Source organism: Mirounga angustirostris, unplaced genomic scaffold, assembly GCF_029215605.1.
Source record: "Mirounga angustirostris isolate CCGP_5_RB_7025 unplaced genomic scaffold, mMirAng1.0.hap1 SCAF_4, whole genome shotgun sequence".
In the NCBI taxonomy this organism is placed as follows: Eukaryota; Metazoa; Chordata; class Mammalia; order Carnivora; family Phocidae; genus Mirounga; species Mirounga angustirostris.
In genome coordinates, this window is record NW_026991712.1 from 180,574,557 (window position 1) to 180,599,238 (window position 24,682).

General features: G+C 45.1%; 1 protein-coding gene across 2 annotated transcripts in view; it reads right to left on the reverse strand.

The window, feature by feature from the left end:
* The window catches only part of PDPN (podoplanin), a 30,227-nt gene extending 22,946 nt beyond the window's left edge, over window positions 1–7,281 (reverse strand). The window contains exon 1 of one of the 2 annotated variants that reach the window (XM_045898660.3): window positions 6,914–7,281. In XM_045898660.3, the coding sequence (XP_045754616.1) occupies window positions 6,914–7,202 (289 nt within the window). In that variant the 5' untranslated portion in view covers window positions 7,203–7,281. The remainder of the gene's footprint in view (window positions 1–6,913) is intronic. The other variant, XM_045898661.3, reaches the window with a different exon arrangement.
* Window positions 7,282–24,682: the final 17,401 nt, after the last annotated feature.

Below are 24,682 nucleotides of genomic sequence, written 5' to 3' on the forward strand. Positions count from 1 at the left end.
GATTTGAATAGACATTGCTCCAAAGAAGATATGGGGGAACCTGGCTGGCTCCATTGGTGGAGTGTGTGACTCTTGATCTCGGGGTTGTGAGTTCAAGCCCCACATTGGGTGTAGAGAGTACTTAAAAATAAAATATTTAAAAAAAAAGAAGATATGTAAATGGCCAAAAAGTACATGAAAAGATGCTGAGCATCATTAGTCATTAGGGAAATACTAGTCAAAAATCACAATGAGATACTACTTCATACCCATTAGGATTGTTACCATCAAAAAATGAAATGAAACAAAACAACACAAAAATAACAAGTATTGGCAAGGATGTGGAGAAATTGGAACCCTTCTCCATCGTTGGTAGGAATGTAAAATGATGCAGCAGTTTGGCAGTTCCTCAAAAAGTTAAACATAGAGTTACCATATGACCGGGCAATTATACTCCTAGGTATATACCTGAGAGAAATGAAGACATACATCCACGTAAAGATTTGTTCATAGCCACACGAATGTTCATAGCCACATTATTCATATAGCCCCAGAGCAGAAGCAAGCCAAATGTCCATCAATTGGTGGTGAATGGATAAATAACGGAGTATTATTCGGCCATTAAAAATTAATAAAATTCTGACACACACACTACCACAGGAATGAACCTTGAAATCATGCTGGGTGAAAGAACCCAGGCACAGAAGGCCACATATTGTCTGATTCCATTTATATGAAATACCTAGAACAGGCAAATCTATAGAGACAAAAAGCAGATCGGTGGTCGCCAGGAAACGGGGGGGAGAGTGAAAATGGCAGCAACTTCTAGTGGTTTAACTATTCAATTTATTTCTTCATTTAAGATTTTATTTTTAAGTCATTCTTACACCCAACGTGGGGCTCAAACTCACAACCCCGAGATCAAGAGTCATGTGTTCTTCTGAGTGAGCCAGCCAGGTGTCCCTGACTGTTCGATTTCAAAGGATTAATTTTATGATCTGCGAATTAACTATCAAAAAATTTTTTAATAATGTTATGTTGTAAGAGGCAAAGAGTAAGAACTCAGGAAATAAGGGAAGAATAAGAAATCAGGAAATTCTGAGCTGTAAGTCATGCTGGCTCCTATTCCCCAAATCTGATCTCATCCTCCATTCTGTGGTCACCACACTTAGTCCCTCATCTCATGACCCCCACCCCAGTGGTCCCATAAACTAGATTCAATCCCATATGGTTCTTTTTCCCTGACAACTGCTATTCATGGTTCACCTTACTCTCATTTACTATTATTGCCTATTGCCTGCAGAAAAAGGTTCAGCTCTCCCACTTAGTAGGGGCTCATCCTTTCCCCGATTTACCCCCACTCCAACACCAGCGAGCCTTCATGAATCTTCCCATACAAACTCCAGATTGTTCTAACTTCCGTGCATTTGCTCAAGCAATCTCTCCTGCCTGGATTGCCTTTCCCTGCCACCTTGTCCAACCAATCCTACCATTTTTCACAACCAAGATCAAGCCCCATCTGCCCCGCTAAGCTTTTTTTTCCAGCTATCAGTGGCCGAAGAATCTCATCTCCAAACTCTGAGCGGCTGATAACGGTGTTTGCTGCTCAGGACATGCCATTTTATGTTGTCTCGTATGTTCTTTTTACATGTACACCACACACACCTGTCTTCCCTCTCTCTGTGAGCTGTGATCCCACTTTATGCTTCTTCTCTAACTCTTAAAGTTCTTAATAACATGTATGCCCTGTAAGTGCTTAAGAGGGCAGGACCATGTCCTAGTTCCAACCTCATTCTTCAATCTGAAATACGCATCTAACAAACAAGTGGTGGTACTGCTATAAGAGGTACTTGAAGAAATCAATAGGCTGACTTTTCTGGGTGTCCTTGGAAGCCTTGACCCCATGCAGAGATGGCTGTCGTGATGAGTGGTTAGGAGCGTGGGCTCTGGGGTTGAGCTGCCTGGATTCAAGAGTCTCACCATTGCTATTTACTACCTGCGTCTGCGTGTTAAGTTACTGAACCTCTCTGAGCCTCTTCACGATCTGTAAAATACAAATAGTTCCTACCTTGTAGGTCTGTTGCACAGATTAAATGAACTAGGGCTTGTAAAGTGCTTGAAATGTGCTAAGCACCCAGTAGGTGTTATTACATAGTTACTACTATTAACACCACCCATGCAGAATCTAGTTCCCTTAGCTTCATAGATTTAGATATTTAATCTTATTATGGGGTGATCCAACTCAGATGACACTGTTTCACATTAGCCAGACTTACAAGAGGCCAGGAAACCAAATAGTTTATTTACATCTGGAGACAGTTTTCCAGTGCTGTACACATTTGCTATGCACCCTTCTCAAGAGTGAAATACCTGGTGTACATACAAAGGCAAAGGGTGGGGCTCTTGGGTGGAATACATTTCCAGAATGATGGAACAGGAGTCCCTGATTCATCATAGAACAGTCACTGTAACTGAGATCAGAACACCCAAGGCCACCCTATAGGACATCTTGCATACTTACTAGCTGTAAGCTGGGATAACGTGTGCCTTGCCTGACTCACCAAACAGTCATTCAGAATGTACTTGCTAAATAAATGACTTCCTTGGGCAGGGCAGGTTTACCGTCATCAAATCCTCATCCCTTTTCTCTCCCTTTCTAGATTCTAGGCAAACTGACACCTTTCTTCCTCAGGCAGGATACTATTCATGCCATAACAGCTTTTTATGTCAGTTGTGTTTTATTCTTTTGGATGGAGACATTGTAATGAACTGCAGGAAATACTGCATGCTCATCAATAATGTGTTTACTTATCTTTTAGCGCCCCTTCCCTGCTTCTCATCTGTATTCTTTGTAACTGACATCCCCCTGCACCTGCAAACATTAACAATGTCAATTATGACCCCATGTGAGCAGAGCTACTTCTCCACTATCTAGGGCACTGGTAGTTCTATCCCCCTGGATAGAGGTGGAGGAGGGCCCGTCTTCCTCTGGAAAGGTGATTATCCTTTGATAGGTTTGTTGATTTTTGTTTTGTTTTGTTTTGTTCTCCCTGCATGCAATTGAGCATTGCCCTAAACAATTTCAGTTTGCAGCTCCTCAGACAACTAATGAGGTGGTCAGGTCTGTATGTTTCCCTCTAGACTTAGTGAGATTCCTCTCAAAGGACAAACCCACCTCCTCTGAGCAGTTCCACAGGCAAAGGCACCCGGCTAGACAAAAAGAAGGGAGAGCCCGCTCACCCCTATCTTTGAAGCTCAAGGGAATGCTTGCCTTGGCCTGGTGGGCTCTGGCGTGCAGCAGGGACAGAAGCAGCCGCCTTGTTTTCCCCACCTGGATGAAGTTGGCAGAACTCCCGTTGTTCCCTAACCCTAACCCGACTCCATCTCATAGCCCTCAAAGAAAATGCCTGATCTCTTTCCTTTCCCCCCGCTGAGCAAAAAAGTTTGAAGAAATCGACAAGGAAAGGATTCAAAATTTCAATCCAGAGCTGCTTTATCTCTTGCCCACCCCTCTGGGAATCCTAAGACTTATCTCCGTAACTGCTGACTTGGCTAGTGCTTGGAAGTGCTCCCCACCCCGTCCCCCCCAAACATTTGATTCTCTTCCAACAAATCGCTCCTGCTGGATATTTCCTTGAGGGGTTTCAGGGGGGCAGGAATGGCATGGCTTCCTTGGAGAGCCTTGCAGGATCTTACTGAGATTGCTCCCATGAGTTCCACCAGGGTACTGCTAGGTATCTGAGTCTTCTGTCTCTCTACATCCTCTCCTGAACCGTTTCCACAAGTTGTAACCTGGCATGCCTGTTCTTAGAGCCAGAAATATGACAAATATTCAGATAAGGCAATGGAATTTAAAGCACAGGTCTCTTGCTCCGCTGGCGAAGACTCTGGGGAATGCTTTGTAAATTAGGCGTGCCTCTCTCCAAAGTGCACACTGCTCAAATCCTGCACCTGGCTCTGTACCAAGCATTCAGGAGGTGCTGGATTACCATTTGGGGAATGGATTAATGAATCCTATTTTAATGTACTGTGACATCTTCATTCTTACAGGAATATTATGGCAGGTATGTAACATAAAGGACTTTTTATACCTTTAAAATATATTTTTTAAAGAATTTATTCATTTATTTGAGGGAGAGAGAGACAGAGATAGAGAGAGAGAGCACAAGTGGGGAGGAGAGGGAGAGCAGCCTCCTTGCCAAGCAGGGAGCCTGACGCGGGGCTCAATCCCAGGACCCTGAGATCACAACCCGAGCTGAAGATAGACGCTCAACTGATTGAGCCACCCAGGCACCCCAATTTTTTTGTGTTCATGTGTAAGGAGCCTAAAGTGACATTGACTTTTAATTTCAAGTGCAACCTTTAGTTTTTACGCGGCTTTGTAATGTACTAAAAAGAGCTTGGGGTTTGGAATTAGTTAGGCCCAGTTTTGGAATCCCAGTTCTGGCATATTCTGAAGATAATGATGTATAATTTAAGGAGCTGTAATGATTAAATGAGGGAACTGTGACTTCCTAGCACATGGTGGGGATGGAAATGGGAGCGAGGGGTGTCCTCCCTACTTGGCCAGACCACTCGCCGTCATGCCAAGGTTTGGGGTCTTTATAATTCTCTGGTCTAGAGTGATTCATGGACCACGCATGTCAGAGGCCAGAGAAAGAGAAGGGGCTGCCTCCCTCTGCTCAGCCAGCGTTCTGCCTTATTCACCATGTCCCGACTTCGCCTTCTCACGCTTGGATACTTCTTCAAAATGTGCTTTTTCTCCGTTAAATGCTATTTTGGATCTCATACACCAGTGTAATGGATAGACCTCCCTCACAAAGACTCTTAACGGACCTGGTGTTTATCAAATGCTCGGTGCAACAAAAACTCTTAGCAACTCCTGAGAACCTCAGGGCCTCGGAAACTGACTGCCAAGAGTTTCGGGGAAATCACAGGGAAATTTGTTCACCGCATGATTAATCCTGGGTGGACCGGTCCCGGAAAATCACATGCGGGTTTGCGGCAAGCAGCAGCATGCAGAATTTTACAAAACAAACCAACTAACGGAGAGGCCCCGAAGTCCGCGTTTTGGATGGAAGTTCAGAGCGAGGGCGGGGCCTGACAATTGAGGAAAATGCCAGATGTGTGGACAACAGAGCGCCTTTGAATCCACTCAGTGCCAAAGAGACGACACATGGGACCAGATTACAAAACTGAACCAGATTATACATTAGATGAGGGAAAGCCAGTGGGGAGCAGAATCCTGTGAGAAGGATAATAAAATTCATCACCATAATTACCCCCAGCCTCAGAGGCCACAATAGCTCAGCTCAATGAAGTTATTCATCCATATTCCCTGCGCTTCAGTCATTATCCTCAGACAAAACCCTTCCTGGGCCTCAGCTGCTTGCCGGCAGCCCAGCAACTCAGCATCCACACGCAGCCAGCCCCCCACACAGCCTGGGGAGGTGGAGTGGGGAAGGGGGGCTGGTTCTCTCTTTAGCAGGGCAGTTTCTAGTACCAACTAATGGCTGGTGATTTTTTTTTTTTCCAGACCAGATTTATAGATGCTTAAGTCAGTTTCACCCCTCCCGCCAACCACTCGGTTTAGGGTACCTCTGACTTTCAAAAACTTTGGCTTAAAGATAATTACAGCCAACCCTTTCCGAGGAGGAAACAGAGGATGCTGCCCAGCTGCTTCTGCCTTTCCTTAGCTGAACTGGGATGTGGCTCCGTTTGGGGGTCTCCCACATCTTGCCCTGGGCAGCACAGAATGGTGTCATCTGCATACTGTCTCGCCAAAAGGGAAACGTAAGTGAAGTGCAGAGCTGTGTGGATTCCAGTGGAAAGAGAAGTTCCAAAGATAGGACTGCCACGAATAGCCCATGTCCCCGTAAAGATAGTTGCTCAAGTCCCTCTGAAGCCCACAGCCGGGCAGAGACTCGTACACCCTGTATAATTTCCCCAGGGCTGGATATTATTGTCTGCATGTGGAATTACAGATGCCTGGGTCAGGTCTACCCCTCCCGCAAATCACTCCCTCCAAGGAGGATTTTTCTGGTACTCGACCCACCTCTATCCTCAATTTGGAAAATGCAGGAGTTTCCCTTTCAGCAACCTCCAACTCCAAATATCACTAGGGGGCTTACAGTTCCTGCGATCCATATTTAGTGAGCAAGTACTATGCGCCGGATTTTTGGGGGGCCCTGGGGATCAAGGCTAAGACAGAGCTCTGTTCTTGGGAGCTTATATTCTATTGGGGAAACAAATAAAATAAAAGCCCAAGAAAAATCAAATGCTGACAGATGTACATGGATGCTATCTACATGGCACAGCAGACAGCAGAAGGAAGCAGGATGGGAAAGGGGGGTAGGGGGCAGGAGGGGGAAAGGGGCAGGGAGGGCTCCAGGGAGGATAACGGAGGCCTCTTCCAGACCATCCCATTGATAGGGCCCTGAGGGTGTCGCTGCTGCATAGGGGAGTCCTCCCCACCCCAGCACTGCTGAATGCCCCCCCCATATATGGGGCCAACTTCTTCTGAGGCCATCTGCATTCCTCCAATACACAGCCCCATAGGAAAGCCCAGTCCAGCCAGTGGAAGGCTCCTTGCTTCTATCCTTCTACCCTCTCTCTCATGAGTTGAGCAGAGGGTTGCAGGAGGTGGGCTGCCCCAGAGGGAGGCCCCCTCTGCTCCCCACCTTTGCTGCCTGTGGATCCTATGGAGGGGGGGCTCCTCCTCCCACCCTGCTCAGCCATTGCCTTGGGACGCGTCACTAGCTAAGCCACTGTCTCCCCTTCTCCGGGTCCTCCGGACTCGTGGGCTCGCACACACGCCCAGCTCCCCTCGGCTTTCCTGGGCAACTTCAAATACCAGGCCCAGGCATTCCAGCAAGTCTGAGCTCGCTAGTCCCCACCAGCAGTGGTGGCAGGCGGCCATTCTGCTGGGTCTTACCTCCTGCCGGGTCCCAGAGCCACGCGCTTCCCAAAACCAAGAGCAGAACTGGCACCTTCCACATCTTCTCGGTTGACTTGTTTTCTTTGGGGCCGAGCAACTGGTTTCTGTGCTGGGGGAAGATGAAAAAGCTCTGCAGCCAGAGGCCCTTGCCCAGTGGAGCCAGAGAACAGGGGCTGGAATTCAGGGAGCAAAAAAGCCCCAGCGTAGGAGAGATCCCCAAGCTTCCTTCTCCCGCGGAGGCTGAGGAGCAAACTTTGCAGTAGGAAACTTTGCGAGGAGTCAGCATTTATCTCTCCCGACGAGGGCGGGGAGCCGCTGGTCCTAAGGTGGTCTCAGTCCGGGGCTCACTAGGACCGCCCTCTGCCTCTGTTTGGCTCGCGCTAAAATGATGACCTCAGGCCAGGTTTAAAGTTACAGGGCCACAGCTGCAGGGCTGCCCCCGGGACGTCTGGAGAGCCCTGAGCCCCAACAGGAGGGGAAGGGGGAGCATGCAGTGAGCAATTTATTATTTTTTAAAGTATTTTACTTTATGATTCTGGGTTTCTTAAAGAGTAAGGCACAAGCCTATTTTATTTTATTATTTTATTTTATTTATTTATTTTTTTGTTAGAAGTAAACTCTTCCTTCTGTAGCCAGTAATTTTAGAACGGAGCCTGGGATTATTCTTGTAAATATTGAATTTGATGTCTTTTTTTAAAAAAAGTGGCCGTCCTCATCTGGGTGGGCCAGGGGCGGATCTGGCTGGTAAATTGTTCCTTGTCTGGAGGACCCGAGCAGGCAGGCTCTGGAGGGGGTGTTGCCTAGAGAGCTGGGGGGCGGGTAGTCTGGAGGACTCCCTGGTTCTGGCAGTTTTAGAAAAAAAGGCTGTTGGAGATCTGCTTCTCCTCACTTTGGATGCAGCGCTGTAGTGCTGGACGGACGAACAGACGGATGGCCGCGCCCAGTGAGGTGCTGCAGCCCAAGAATGTCCAAGGACACCCCCCCACCACCACCACCGTCACCAAACCTATGTTCACTTCCAGGGGCTCTCATCTCTTTTAATCCTGGAATGTGGCCCCATAATCCCCACTTTACTGGTTTAAGCAATCTTGCCCTGATCTCAGGTACTGGGTGTTAGCAACAGGCAAACTTGCGGGTTTTTTACTTTCCTTCTGAACTGTTGGAATTTTCTTAAAAAGAAACATTTTTTTAGGGGCGCCTGGGTGGCTCAGTTGGTTAAGCGACTGCCTTCAGCTCAGGTCATGATCCTGAAGTCCCTGGATCGAGTCCCTGGATCGAGTCCCACATCGGGCTCCCTGCTCGGCAGGGAGCCTGCTTCTCCCTCTGACCCTCCCCCCTTTCATGTGCTCTCTCTCATTCTCTCTCTCTCAAATAAATAAATAAAATCTTTAAAAAAAAAAAAAAGAAACTTTTTTAAAAGATTTTACTTATTTCTTTGACAGAGAACGAGAGCGCACAAGCTGGGGGAGCAGCAGAGGGAGAGGGAGAAGAAGGCTCCCCGCTGAGCAGGGAGCCCGATGGTGGGGTGCTTGATTCTAGGAGCTCCGGATCATAACCTGAACCGAAGGCAGACACTTAACCCAGGGGCCCCAAAGAGAAAATTTTTTAAGAAGAGGAGATGGGGACATGGCCTCTGCCTCTTCCAAGATGCCACAAATTCCATTCAACAGAAAGAAACTGCAGATGCCCCAAAGCTCCTGACTGGCATGAAAACTGGTTATTTTCAGATCCTCATCCCAGACCCTGATTCCGAATCGATTTTGTCATTAGAATCACAAGGGATTGGTTGCTTTAAAAGCTCAGATTACTGAGCTCCACCCCCAACTCCTTAAATCAGGCCCTGTGGAAATGTACATATTAAGCCACTGTTGCGGGAGAACTTGTCCACAGGGGTATTTAATAAACCACGTCCTCTGGCCTCGCTTCTCAAACAGTGTGAAACACTGCAGTGTAGTTAAATGCAGGTGGGCTTCTGTGGGTCTGGGGTGGGGAGATTCCTCATTTCTAAAGAGCTGGACAGTGTCTTATCCTGGGGCTACAAGATAGGAGTTGATACCTGACCTAGAGAGAGGAAAGGGACCCTAGGGTCAAAGGGTTGAAAGTGTAAAGATAAGAGAGATAGAGAAGATAATCAGACTGCCTCCCCCATCTTTTAGTAGCTTATTATTACTGCATTATCAGGAATGTTTGTTTATAGACTGAATGATACATGTCATCTGCCCAGCCTGTTAGATGGAGAAAAGATGCAAATCCACTCTAAAGTAAAAAAACAAAACAAAAGATTGAATAAAAGAAAGAAAAAGACCATCTTCATTTGGAAACAGGGATGAAATGAAGCTTGAGTGGGAGAGAACAGGTTAAAATCAGCTAATTTGGAGTGGTGCTTGGGGCTAGGTTGTTACTCAAGGATATGCCCTTCTCCCCATCCCCATAGCCGTGCACCCGCCGAGGGATGAGTCTAGATTCCACAAGGTTGATTACTTGACCTTTCTGGTACAGGATCGAGGAGGGGGAGGGAATAGGGAGTTGTATCCTGTTGGAGACCATCCTGGGGAAGGGGAGAGCGTCAGGACCAAGGGAATCTATGGGCATGGTCCAGATGCTGTTGGTTCAAGTAATGGGAGAGTGGCTGGGGGAATCCAGTGGAGGGACCTTCCCCAGCAATGCAAACAGCAGAGGAGAGAGAGGTGATGCTGGTCTTGGGCATAGGGGTAGGAGCCAGGGTGCATCTGAGTGACTCAAGCTTAGGCTAAAGACGATTTGGTAAAGCGTAATGGATTTGGAAGCCTGAGACCAGCCCACATGAGGGGAAGAAGGAAACAAGCAGAGTACATGCCAGAAGATTCCTCCATTCTTTGAAATAGTTTGGGCCCCCAAAACAGTGACTGGTAAGGTAATAATGACATCTATCCTGTTCACCGGTAACTCTAGCACTATCTCATTGAAACTTCAAAATAATCCTTGGGGTAAGAACACTGATAAAACCTATTTTGTATATTAAGGAAACAGGTTCCCTAAGTGGTTTCCAAAGCAAGTGTGTACCAAATTTGTGTGGAGGACTGGCTGGTTAGAATTAAGACCCCGGGGGGCTCCTGGCTGGGTCATTCGGTGGAGCATGAGACTCTTGATCTCAGGGTCCTGAGTTCGAGTCCTACAGTGGGCATAGAGCGTCTTAAAAAAAAAATTTTTTTTTTTTTTTAAATTACGATACTGGGGCGCCTGGCTGGCTCAGTCGCTTGAGTGTCTGCCTTCGGCTCGGGTCATGATCCCGGGTTCTGGGATCCCGCATCTGGCTCTCTGCTCACCAGGGAGCCTGCTTCTCTACCTACTTGTGCACTCTCTCTCTCTCTCTCTGTCAAATTAATTAATTAATTAATTAATTACGACACTGATCTGGGCCCCCCTCTTGAGCTTCTGATTGTAGGTCAAGAGTAGGGCCCAATAATTTGCATTTCTAACAAGTTCCCAGGTGACACGCTGGCCCCGGGGTCCCCCTTGGAGAACCACTGGTTTAGAGATAACGCAAATAGTCCAGGGTCTTCTGAAGCAAGTGGCGGGACCACTGTCCCTCTATTGCACAATTGGAGCCTGTTGATAGGGCTGTGTCTTGCTTAAGGATCTAGAGGGAGAGGTCTGTAAGTTGCTTTTGGGGAGCAGGAAGCCCCCTGAGGGTGGTGGACCAGGCTGCAGAAGGAGAAGATGCAGAGCCAGAACACCCAACCTGAGACCCTTCATCCTGAGGGATGCTGGAGAGTGGATGTCGGGATCTCTCATTCCCCCTGCCTGCTCTGTGGCTCCTGCACAGTCCGAGAGCTTCCCCACGCTGCCCGGGAAGGCTTCTCAAGCATCTTCTCTTGCTTCTCAACACACACTGCTCCAGAGCTGGGATACCACCTCAGATGGCATCTGATGTCAAAGGCACCTCTGCGACTCAGGAATAAGTCATGCACTTAAGTGTACAAGCTGGGTCCAAAATGTATTTAGCAGGAATGAGGGGATGAGGGATGGGGGTGGGGAAGGCAGGTGGGGAGTGGTGTGGGACTGTGAACTCACAGCAGCTTGGTTTGCTGGAAGGAGCTTCAGTGTTTTAGAATCAAAATTCAGCTCCATGGTGGCCTCGGGCAATACAAGTCTCAGTTTCTGCTTCTTTAAAATGGGCATACTACTACTTTGGAGGGCTCTATGTAGAACCAGCAGCATAACTGCTATGATTGCTATGATGGTTGTTTCGGCCAGGCCCTGCCCGGTTCTCAGCCTCTTGAATCCTCCAGGGCCCACCTGTGCCCCCCCCGTGCCCACTGGAACACTCAGCCAGCCCCTCCGTCTAAGGTTCTTGACATGGGCCCAATGGAACTGGTTCCTTTCTGCCTTAGGACACCCAGCTGGACCGGTATGTGAGGACTTGGCATCAGCTTGTCCTCTGTTAGGTCCAGCCCTCACCTTGGGCCTTATTCTAAGAGCCCTCCAGGATCCCTGTCCAGGGTCCCATGAGGACCCCTCTGGGAAGCTGGGTTATGTCCCAGTTCCATCCGGGAACTAGTGTTCGGCACCAGGACCCTACCTGGAGGCTTGATCCTGCCATTCCTAAAATGATGGGAAGCTGGCTTGGATTTCTATTTGCCAAAGCTCTCCCAGGGGCCTCCCCAATGCTGACTGCCCCTTCCAATGGTCAGAATCAAACCCATGCCCTATTTCAGTGGGGTGCACACAATTTTGCTTGCGGACCCCCAAAGAGAATTTTGAGAAACTAGGTGCCAGTCATTTTTAATCACAGAGTTAAATAAGTATATGCTTAGCAGGAGGTAGAACATATTAAATACTTTATAAAAAGAAATAAGGTGAAGACTGACTGAAATGGGGAAAAAAACCTCTATAACATTGAATAAGTGCTAACCATGAAAAAATTATATGAAATTTTGTCTATGAATTTTAATCCACACATTTTGACATTTTTTGATAAAAGATCTGGAAAACTTTCCAGTTACACTTAAAAGAGTCAGCATCACTAACAGATATTCTTTTTTTATCTTTTTATTATTTTTATTTATTAAAAATTTTTTTAATGTGAACTCTACACCCAACATGGGGTTTGAACTTACAACCCCAAGATCAAGAGTCTCATGCTCGATCGACTGAGCCAACCAGGCACCCCCAGATATTCTTTTTTTTTTTTAAATGGTGTGCATTTATCGATTTTTCATTATAAAAATATATATTCATTAAAAAAATGTGGAAACCAGGAAAACAGAAAATTTATTGTATGTCCAGATTTCCTTGTGTGTTTGCAACTTTTTCTTTTGACATAATTTCAAATGTATCTAGATTACCACTTCGTTTCTGTTTTGCCCAATTTGCTTCTTTGTTATCTCTGTATCTAAAACGTTTGCATATTGGTTTTGATCTGAATCACTTGAGAGTAATGGAGATTATGCCCTCTAGCCCTGAACACTTGGGTGTGAATTCCCTAAAGACAAAGACTTTGTCTTTTGTAGCTGCAGTATGATTAGCCAAGGCACACAATTTAATATGAATACAACACGATTATCCAATCCACAGTCCATATTCAAATTCTGACAGCTGCCCCAATTGTATCCTTTACAGACTTTTTTTTCCAGAATCAAATCCAAGGCCACACATTGCACTTGGCTGTCATGTCCCCAGAAGACGTGGGAACACTGCCTTTCTTTGTCTTTCTTGAGCTTGATGCTTTCTGAAGACGACAGGCTAGTTATTTTGTAGAACGTCCTTCAGTCTGGGTTTGTCTGATCTTGCCTCGTGATTAGATTTAGGGATGCATTTTGGATGGAGGACGGCAGAAATGACCTGTGTTTATTCAGAGCTTCACGGAAGAGGCCCAGAATGGCAGTTCCCAACGCAGGCGAGTGTTAACTTTGATCCCACCCCCTCCCCCCCGCATAGGGCGTTCTGATCCTGAGTTTAGGACAAGCCAACCTGACCCATGCTCCACCCTTAACAGGATGTATGCAAAAACAGGGAAAACCAGTGTATACCCTGGCCCCCCTACCCCCCACCCCCCACCCCCTGGGGCTAAAGCGGATTTCTTTTCACCCCAGAAAATGCTCCATAATAAAACTTGAGATTGCATAAGGAGCTGCCTTTCTTTTGTAAACAGGAGGGGGGTTATTTGTGAAGAAGCTGATTCATCTGTCCTTGCAGTTTTAGGGGAACATTTATGGATGTTGAGGATTTGAGAAATCCCTCCCTTGCTGGCATGCTCCTGGGGAAATCTGTGTGTGTCCCCAGTTTGAAGACCCTGCCCTATCCCTCTGCCTGGCTGGACCTCCTCCCAGCATTAGGACCACCCCAACTCATCCTGCTGTAAAGGATTGAGCCCAATGTCTTCTAAGCGATGGTGCCCCCCCCCCACTTTGAGGCTATCTTGAGCTCCCCGAAGCCAGGCGCTTACTGATCCATTCATCTTTGTAGCCCTCGCCTCTGGTTTGTGCTTCATAAATTGTTGCAAAAGGAGAGATTTTATCTGGCCTGTTGGAAGATCCTCACCATCCAGGACACACACACACCCTGCCGACCCAGCTCAGCCCAGAGACTGAGTCAATGGCACATGATAGACCACAGGCCAGCCCGTCTATGCAAAGACAAAACCAAGAGCAGATCTTGGGCGTCCAGGGGACTGGCTTCTTGGAATTTGCCAGGAAGGAAAAAGCCTTGGGATGCTAAAGACACGTTTTACCCATTTCATCATTTTATTTGGTCAAGCAGCACTCGGGATTCATGCTGTCGCTCATGCTGTCATATCACAACTCATTGACTCACTCAGGAAACACTTACTGGTGCGCACGGCCTGCCCAGCGCTGCCGTTGGTACCCACGGGGTGCGGAACGCCTGCAACATCTCCTGGGTTTGGCTGGAGCTGGCCGTCCTCTGGCCGACAGACACCACATGCCATCAGCCCCCCAGGACCAAAGGTCCACGTTCACCCCTCATTTTGGTATGGGAGCATTGATTCTTCACTGCTGAGGTGGGACCCTTTGCCTTCTGGGGACAAGGAACCCGGTGTGTTGTTCCGTTTCTCACTGGTCTATTAAAAGCATCAGGCGTGTGCTAGATGCAATAAGGAAAACATTCAACTCTGTGGATCAACAAGTTTCTGTGCTCTTTGTCGTCCTGGGGAAGCCTTGGGCCTCCCTCCTGGCTGCAGGGTGAGGTCCACAGATGCTGGGAGAACTCAGAGCTCTACCCTGGCCAAGGGTGTGAACATCCCCTTCCCCGGGGAGGTGAAACACCCCATTTCATAGACTAAATCTGATGCTGCTTCCCCACGGCACCAAAGAAATGCAGAAAGAACTCACTCAGGCCACTGGTAATTTTTTTTTCCCCACAACAACAAATTGCTTATTTACATACTACCCACCCCCCACGCCCCAAACAAAGAAAAGAATGGTTGAATCCACCAGTCAATTTGAATTCTGGTGTTTGGGATGGTTGGGAGGAGAGGGTCACCGATGACTTTTATGGGTTGGGAGCATAGTTGCTTTTTTGTTTGTTTTGTGTTTTGTTTTGTTTTGTTTGGTCTTTTTTTTTTTTTTTTTTTTTTAATCAACACTGAGTTTTTAATGGACAGACAACCATCGGGGAGGAGGGAGGGCGAAGTTTTTTACAATTCTGACCGATACACACAGAAAGCTCCTTTCATTGGTGTGTTCAGAGAGCCCTTCATTATGGAGACTCAGCACTGCTTGGAAAACAATCTGAATGAATGCGTCTCAGTGTGGGAGGCTGTGAAGTCGAGTAGGGACAGGGCTTGGAGGCTGGTGTTTATCTTACTGCTCTCTTGAACGCTGGTGGCCTTGAAGACATTCAGCTCCTGCTTTCTCTCCCTCAGTGTCCCTGAGTGGAAACCGAAGCTGGGCTTGTGCAAATGTTGGTGATGAGGTCCCTGGGTGTCAGTGAGATCACTGACCTGTGAGGCATTGTGTGCTAAAGCCTTGAGCAACCCCCTCCTGCGTCCCACCAGCTCCTGCTTGCATGCTAAGGGCAATGACAGCAAACCCCTAACCACAGACCTTGTACTGTCCCAACCTGGAATTCCCTGGCCAGAACCGTTAGTGCCCTGCCCAAAGATGAGACCAAGAGGCCCAGAAGACAAGCCTCCCCCTCCCCCACCGCCTCCCTCCAATGGGTACCATCCCTATGGCAGAGCCTGGATTTCGTCGGCATTTTGAAATCTTTTGTTGAGGTCCCAAATGTGTCTTAATCGCCGTTCAGGAATCTAATTCAAAAAATTCAGACATTAGTGTCTGCCAAGAGGTGGGTTTGGCCATGATAGGAAAACAGGAAAAGGCTTAAAACTTAATAAAGTGGGAAGAAAACAGCTTTAATGTTAGCAGTCCAATATCCAGAGCCCCTGCCCCCCCACCCTGTCCTCAACTGCCTTCCGACGGAGCCAGGACTCTCCTTATATTGGTGTAGCATATTACCGGGCATCCCGAGGTGGGTGAGAGGCACAAGACAGTTTCTGGGAGATGTTATCAGAGGGATTTAACTGCTTTCCTTAGCAGAGCTAGGGAACCTGATCACCTTTTTATTACTGGCACCAACAGCAGGCAGTTACAATACAGATGATAGATTCTTTCATTCAACAACTGTCTATGGGACATCCGACTGTGTGCCAGGCATTGTCCTGGGCTCCAGGGACATGGCAGGGTCCAAGGCAACCAGGTGGCCGTTTCTGAGCCTCTTACATTCTGTGGGGGAGACGGGTGATAGGTACAGAAGTAAATGAGGTATGTAGAGGTTGTGGGAAGGGTTATAAAAAACAGTAAAAGAAGTCAGTGGAACAGAGCACCGATCTTGTGAGTGAGGTTGCACACCACTGGAGTGGTGCTGACCCTCAGGTGACACATACAGGCACCAAAATTTAAAGAACGTCAATTTTCAAATTTTCAGCTCATTTGTGTTCTCTTGGCTAACGTGGCTCAACTGCCCTGTTCGTCGTTTTCCTTCCACTTTGCTATATAAAGACAGATCTCTTAATCACCCTTAATTGCACAATGCGCACTATCTATAGGCTGTAGAGCCCCTCTAAGGGCAAAGAGGTGACACCTCGAAACAGTGATGTATGCACAGCCTCCTTTAAGCAAAGCACCATAAACCCACAGGAGAGCTTTATGTCTTTTTTGTCATACGGATATTTCTGTGAAATGTGAAATCTAGCTTTGGAATTGGGGTATTTGCACCCAGGTTGGGTTATTCTGAATTCAGTTATTGAGAGTGATGGCAATTTGATTGTATGACCTGGCCTCTTCCATACCTTGGCTCTTGACCTAGATGCATGGCTCTGAGGGAGAACTCTGGGAGAGCCATGAAAAGAGAGGACAAAAAGAAACAGTGGAGGCTAGGAGGACATGATGGGTGTTTCTGACGTGGGGGGAAGAGTCAAGGCACTCAGAAGGAGGAAAAAGGGAGAGAAGATGCTGCCTGCCCAAGGTCGGGGGTGATGGCAAGAAGACACAAACCCCAGACAAGTTGAGGGCACATCCCAAGACACATGGACCAATGTTCTGCTTCCAGAACTATCCAACATGGCAAGAAGGAAGAAGTGTGGCACAGTGGAGGGAGGTGTCCAGACAGGTTCCAGAGAGGTGACCCTGAAATGGCACAGTTGGCTCCTCACAGTGGGAAGTCCTTTATGTCTCCCCAGGGGAAAGAGAGATGCTAAGAGGACCAGAGGTCCTGATAGAAGCCTCACAGGGAGACCTCAGACAGCAATGACCTTAGACCAGAGCAAACAGCAGAGCCGAGAATCAGCAACGATAGCAGATGCCAGCTCATGGCTTAAGAGCAGGCAGGACCAATGACATCACCAGCCAATTCAGCAAGGACGGAGGTCAATCCCAAAAACAAGGTAGATGCCCAAGGACAAAGCCAGAGTTGTCACACTATATTTAATAACTACAGCCTTTCACCACTGCCCCCATGAGAAAATCTCCCCTGCACACAGATATCGTTTAGGAAGAGAAGTACTGAAAAACCAAGAATTTCTATTTCTCTCTCTCTCTCTTTTTTAAAGATTTTATTTATTTATTGAGCTAGAAAGAGACAGAGTGCACGAGTGGAGGGAGAGGGACAAGCAGACTGCCCCCTGAGTGGGGAGCCGGATGAGGGCTGATCCTAAGACCCCGAGACCATGACCCAAGCAGAAGTCAGACACTCAACCAACAGAGCTACCCAGGCGCCCTAAACATTTCTGTTTTTGGAATTGATGTTAGGGGACTGTTCTAAACCAGAGGAGATCAAGTGAGTGATACTGAGAGGGTTTAAGTTCCTCTAATACCCAATATCGGGATCGAAGTGAGGACATCTATGAAAACATCTAAAAAACAATACCTCATTCTCCACATCCCCAAAAAGAAGTGTGTAATTTTTTATTCTCACACAAAGTGTTTTCCATTCCATTAAATAATAATGAATCGCAGTGAAAAAGTTATTCTCTTTTCCATTCTCCTTTATAAAAATTATTGAGGGGCATCTGGGTGGCTCAGTTGGTTAAGTGACTGCCTTCACCTCAGGTCATGATCCCAGGGTCCTGGGTTCGAGCCCCCATCAGGCTCCCTTCTTGGTGGGAAGCCTGCTTCTCCCTCTCCCACTCCCCCTGCTTGTGTTCCCTCTCTCGCTGTGTCTCTCTCTGTCAAATAAATAAATAAAATCTTTAAAAAAATTGAATAACTGACATGTGCCAAAAATAGATAACAGAAACATAAATTATAAAGCACCATAATAAAATGAACTGCATAATTTAAGAACAAAAACACCACTAAGTGCTATAGGATTTCCCCCCCAAGCCTCTCTGTCAACCTCCAGAGCTAACACCATCACATATTCGGTACTTATCCTTCCCTTGATTTTCTTAAAATAGATTTACCACATATGTACATAAATCTGAACACGATTAGTTAATTTGTTTGTTTTTGAACCAAAAAACAAAAGTTTTCCAAAGGTATGTATTTTTCTGCAGCTTGCTTTTTTCATTCAAAATTAGGTTGCTACTATTCATCTCCATTGTTGTGTATAACACAGGTCATCTATCTTTCAGTGCTATGTAATATTCCACCGTATGGCAATATCACTGTTTATTTCCTGTTGATGGACTTTTGGGTTGGGTTTTTGGGTTTTTGCTGTTGTGAACGGAGCTACTATGAACGTTCTTGTACAAGTCTCTTAGAGCCCACTTTGGAGAATTTCTCTAAACCAATTATTCTCAAAGCGTTGGCTCTGGACTAGTATCACATTCATCTGGGAACCTGTTAGAACTGCAAATTTGGGGGCCCCACTCCATACCTATTGAAGCAGGAAACCTGAGAGTAGGACCTACCAATATGTGTTTTAACAAGCTACCCCCCAACCAGGTAATTCTCATGCCCACTAAAATTTGAGAACCACTAGCATAAATCTAAGAGTGAAATTGCTAGATTATAAGGAATGTGCATGTTCATATGCATGTCTAACGGCCAGAGACTTAATGTTTCTGTGTCCCCCAAATTCATACATTGAAACCTATTCCCCCAGTGTGATGGTGTTTGTAGTGGGGCTTTTGGGAGGTGAATAGGTCATGAATAAAAGAGACCCCAGAGGGTTTGCTTTGTCCTTCTAAAATGAGAGAACACAGTGAAAAGAAAGCCACTGATGAACCAAGATGTGGGCTCTCACTGGACACCGAATCTGCCCGTGCCTTGACCTTGGACCTCCTAGCCTCTAGAACTGTGAGGAATAAACTTCCATTGTTTATAAGCCACTTGGTGCATGGTGTTTTGTTATAGCAACCAGAAAGGGCTAAGGCATTAACTTTGTAAGATAATGCCACGTTGTTTTCCAAAGTAATTCATTGGTGTTTAGATATACATACATATGTTCTAATTGATACTGGACCCCCTACTCTCAGCAATCCTGCCAGTTTCCAACCCCCCCCATCACTTGTTAATGTCAGATGTTTCAATACTATACCTAATTCTTATATAATACCATGTGTCAGGCACTATTCTGTATTTATGCAATTTTCACAGTCTTATGTATCGGTACTACTATAAAAGCCTGCCATAATCCTACAAATGAGGTCCAAAAAACACAATTGTTTAAGATATTAGATGGCATTTTTGTGAGGTTGGTGGAATAGGAAGGAACAAGGGCTCGGTAGATGATGGGAGCCAATTTTCAATAAGGCTTTACTGGGTTAATGTTCCATTTTACATAGAGGAAACTGAGGCACGGAGAAGTTCTTTTCTTCTCAAGGCTTGGAGGAGCCAGACTGATGCCCAGCGAGCCTGGCCCAGAGTCTGTGCTCTTTTAACTCTTGCACAATGCAGATCTAGACGGTGTAAAATAACACAGTTCACTGGGGGTTTATATGCAAATTAGTACCTGATTACTAATGAGGCTGATTATGTTTATCCACCATATACATTTTCTCTTCTGTAAAAGTCCTGTTTGTATCTTTAGCCCATTTTTTTTTTATTTATTTATTCATGAGAGACAGAGAAAGAGACAGAGGCAGAGGGAGAAGCAGGCTCCCCGCAGAGCAGGGAGCCCGATGCGGGACTTGATCCCAGGACCCCGGGACCATGACCTGAGCCAAAGGCAGACGCCCAACCGACTGAGCCACCCAGGCGTCCCATTAGCCCATTTTTTTTTTAAGATTTTATTTATTTATTTGACAGAGAGAGAGAGCGCACAAGCAGGGGAAGCAGCAGAGGGAGAGGGAGAAGCAGGCTCCCCGCAGAGCAGGGAGCCCGATGCGGGACTCGATCCCAGGACCCTGGGATCATGACCTGAGCTGAAGGCAGACGCTTAACGACTGAGCCACCCAGGCTCCCTGCTTGCTTTTTTTTTACGATGTCTTTTGGTGAACAGAAAGGAATAATGTTAACATAGCTCACTGTGTCAAGTTTTTCTTTTAAATCTTACATAAATTTTTTTTTTCCTTATTCCAAGGTCATAAAAAAACTCTTTGATATTTTCTTCTGAAGTTTCAAATTTTTGCCTTTTACATTTATGTTATTTATGTTGTTGATCCATGTGGAATTGATTTTTAAAGATTTTATGTATGTATGTATGTATTTAGAGAGTGCAAGTGGGGGAGGGGCAGAGGGAGAGAGAGAATCTCAAGCAGACTCTGCACTGAGCATAGAGCCCAATGCAGGGCTTGATCTCACGATCCTGAGATCATGACCTGAGCTGAAATCAAGAGTCAGATGCTTAACCGACTGAGCCACCCAGGCATTCCGCATGGAATTGATTTTGTAGGTGGTGTGAGGTTGGGGATCCCCACCCCCACACCAGAGGGATAATCAATTGTCTCAGGATTTGTTGCCTAATCCATCCTTGACTCACAGTACTGCTATATCTCCTCTTTATCAGGTTTGCAAATAATTGAGGATCTGTTCTGCTGCATTGACTAGTATATCTGTAATTGCATAAATATCACACTATCTTAATTGCTTTAACTTCATAATACATCTTGATACGGATTAAGCAAATTCCTCCACCTTCACCTTTCAGCCAGCCTTTCTTCACCTAATGCCTTAAAACACTCACTGTATGTAAAGTAACTTCTTCCCTAGGTCTCTAGGATGAAACTGGTTACCCCATCCTTGGGAGGATTGAGAACATAATTTACTAAACCAATTTTCTGTGTTAAAGGAGTAACTCCATTGAGAAAGGCTGTAGATTATTTTGAGCCCATTGCCCTTCTTTCATATACATTTTGGAATCAGCTTCTCAAATTTGTCAACAAACAAGCAAACAAATGCCAACCAACAAAACTGTTGAGATTACGATTGAAATTACATTGACTCTATAGATCAATTTGGAGAGAACTGATATTTTTGTATTGTATATTTCTAGCCAAATACAGCATTTAGGGTTTTAAAACATCTTTCAAAAAAGTTTTAAAATTTTCTCTATCAATTTCTTGCTCATCTTTTGTTATATTTATTCTTAGGTACCTTCTCTTTTGTTGCTATTGTAAATGGCATCTTTTAAAAAATTATGTTTTTATTTGTTCTTGTGTATAAAGATACAATTGATTTTTGTATATTGATCACATTTTCAGTCACTTTGCTTAACACTTTTATTAATTCTAACAATCAGGTCTGAAAATCTTTGGGGCTATATCTTTGCAGATAAATCATGTTTTCTAGGAATACTGACACTTTTGCTTTCTAACCCTTAAGCTCTTATTTCTTCTTCTTGCCTTATTGTCCCTACTAGTAACCCCCAGTATAATGTTAAATAGAAATAGGGATGGTGGACTTCCTTGTCTGGTTCTTGATGTAAGAGGGAATGCTTCTGATGTTTCTCCATTTAGGATGATGCTTGCTGTAGGCAAAATTCCCTTCTATTCTTAATTTTTTTTAAAGATTTTATTTTTTAAAAGATTTTATTTATTTATTTGAGAGATATAGAGAGAGCACGAGAGAGAGAGAGAGAGAGAGAGAGAGCGCACGAGTGGGGGGAGGGGCAAAGGGAGAAGGAGAAACAGGCTCACTGCTCAGCAGGGAGCAGGGAGCAGGGAGCCCCACACAGGGCTTGATCCCAGGACCCCAGGATCATGACCTGAACCAAAGGCAGATGCTTAACTGACTGAGCCACCCAGGCACCCCTAAGATTTTATTTTTTAAAGTAATTTCTACACCCACTGTGGGGCTTGAATTTAACAACCCCAAGATCAAGAATTGCATGTTCCACTGAAGGAGTCAGCCAGGAGCCCCAATTCCCTTCTGTTCTTAATAATGAATACATATTAACTTTTTCAAATGATTTTTTGAAATCATCTACTAAGATGATATGATTCTATCCTTTAATTTGTTAAGGTGACAAATTGTGTTTATACATTTTTCTCATGTTAAACTACCATTTATTTTTAAATTACACCCAATTTGGTCTTCCTTACCTTTCTTGTAGATTGTTGGATTGAGATAGGTAATGCTTGGTTTACAATTTTTGCATCGATGTTCCTAAATGAAACTGACCTATAATTTTCCTTTCTAGCATTATTCTTGTCTGGCTTTAATATAAGTTTTGTTTGCCTTCTAGAATAAATTAGAGAATATTTCCTCCAACAATCTGTTCTTTGAAAGTTTGGTAGGCTTTGGGGCCCCTGGTTGGCTCAGGTAGAGTATGTAACTCTTGATCTTGGGGGTCCTTGAATTCAAATCCCACATTGAGTGTAGAACATACTTTAAAAAAAATGAAAGTTTGGTAGTCTTTACCTATAAATGTCTCTAGGACTGGTGTAATATATTTGGATCAATTTTTAACTATTAATTCAAACTTCTATATCCTTTATAATTATATGATTGTTTCCATTTTCTACTTCTCCTTTAGTCAGTTTGATAAGTTATATTTTCTATTAACTTGTCTATTCTATCTATATTTTCCAATTAATTGGCATAATACTTATTGTATACTCTAATTAACTTCTTAATCTCAGCTATATCTGCAGTTTCTTTTCCTATGTCAGACTTTATTTGAGAAGTCTCTTTTTTCCTTGATTCATCTTGCCAGAGATTTTACAATTTTTTTATTGACTGATAAATGTTGAAGAACCAACATTTGGCTTTGTTGATACTAAGTGCCAGTCACTGTTCTAAGTGCTTTACCTTTATTAACTAACTTAATTGGGTGTATATAACACTTTCTCATTACATCTTCCTTATCATTCATATTTTCCATTTCCTTGTCTGTTTGGCATTCTGGATACTTTTTTCAGATCTACCTTAGTTCACTCATTTTTTTTTTTAAGATTTTATTTATTTATTTTAGAGAGAGAGGGTAGGGAGAAGGACAGAGGGGGAGGGAGAGGAACAATTTGACTCTGTGCTGAGCATGGAGCCCCATGTAGGCTATTTTTTTTTTTTAAGATTTTATTTATTTGTCAGAGAGAGAGAGAGCACAAGCAGGGGGAGCATCAGAGGGAGAGGGAGAAGCAGACTCCTCAATGAGCAGGGAGCCTGACACAGGCCTTGATCCCAGGACTGTGAGATCATGACCTGAGCCAAAGGCAGATGCTTAACTGACTTGAGCCACCCTGGTGCCCCTAAAGTTTTTTTAAAGAAGAATTAATTTATATATGAAAAAATGATTCAATTTAAAGAAGGTGTTAAATAAACAGTAGAACAGGCTGTAGCCAAATGTCATAAAAATTGTATGAGAATGAGGGTTGGGGAACACCCGACTGTGTCTTCCTGATTCCTCAGATCCATGTCCCCTGTGAAAGCTTTCCTTCTCAGCCCAGCCCCAAGTGCTTCCTCCCTCCTCCAAGTGACTAAAGCACTGGGGCCAGTGCCTTTCAGCCTCTCTCCCCTAATCACCCCCGTATTCTGTGTCATACCCCCTAACTCACTCCAAAACTCAAGCAAGCTATTTGAGGACAGTCAAAAAAACCCAAAAACAAAATCCAAACCCAACTCCCCACAGAGCAAGTGTTCCCTTACACTTCTTCGTCTCCCCAGGAGACCTCATTTCCCCATGCCCTCCATGAGACCTTATCTTCTCACGTCTCTCCATGCGATCGATTCATCTCCCCACATCTCCTCATGTCCCCCAACAAGACCTCATCTCCCCAATGAGACCTTGTCTCCCCACAAAACCTCGTCTCTCTGTGAGTTTTCATCTCCCCACACCTTCCCATGAAAACTTGTCTCTCCATGTCTCCCCCAGGAGATCTCATTTCCCCCACAACCCCCCATGAGATATTATCTCCTCTGTCTCTCCATGAGATCTCGTCTCCCTATATTTCCCCATGTACTCCCATAAGACCTCATCTCCCACAAAACCTTGTGGTTTTGTTTGGACATGAAAATGAGTTGATGTAACCAGAGGGACACAGCTGGAAGTGCGGGTGGGGTCATAAGAGGCAAACAAGACACCGGTGGTAACAGCAAATGGGCTGTTGTTCCCAGACAGGCCAAAAACTGGACTGAAAGCATTAAGACCCTAAGCAGCTTGTCTCTTGGCCTTTCATTTGTTTGTCTCATAAACAAACTTGGGGCTTCTGTTTCTTGGGAAGTCAGTACAAACACATTCCAATTTCCTAGTGCTCATTGCCAGTAAGCCATCTGTACTGACCACTGTGTAAGCTGCCTCCAGTGGGTACTTGGCGGGGGTGGGGCAAGGGTGGGGGTGGGGCGAAGTTCCTACCCACTCCTGCTTTGCTAAGGCCTCCCAACAACCTTGTTTCAACCATGGATGCAATACTTATAGAAGTGAATGGGAGTGAGAAGAAGCTCCAAGCTGAAAAGGAAGCCACCTCCTGGCCCAAGCTTCTGCCTTTTGGAAACTAATTATTTATTTTGTAAGATGTTGTTCCTTTTTCCACTTTAAGTTTATTCCTAAGATCTGGAAAAAGTACTATGGGCATTAGGGGGCATTAAGTTTTCTCTAGAATTTGCTATGGTCCAACAACTTTACTTACTTAGACTTTTCTTTCCTTTTTTCAAGTCATAGCTGTTTTTGAATTCATGTATTTCAACAAATATTTATTGACAGCCTCTCTGGCTTAGAGTTTAAGAGCAAGGCTGTGGATAGAAATGCAACTGATTTCTGTGCATTGATTTTATATCCTGCCACTGCTGAATTCCTGTATGAGTTCTAGCAATTTTGGGGTGAGGTTTTTTTGGGTTTTCCATATAGAGTATCATGTCATCTGTGAAGAGCCAATCCCATTTACAACTGCACCAAAAACCATAAGATATCTAGGTATAAACCTAGCTAAAGAAGCAAAAGACCTGT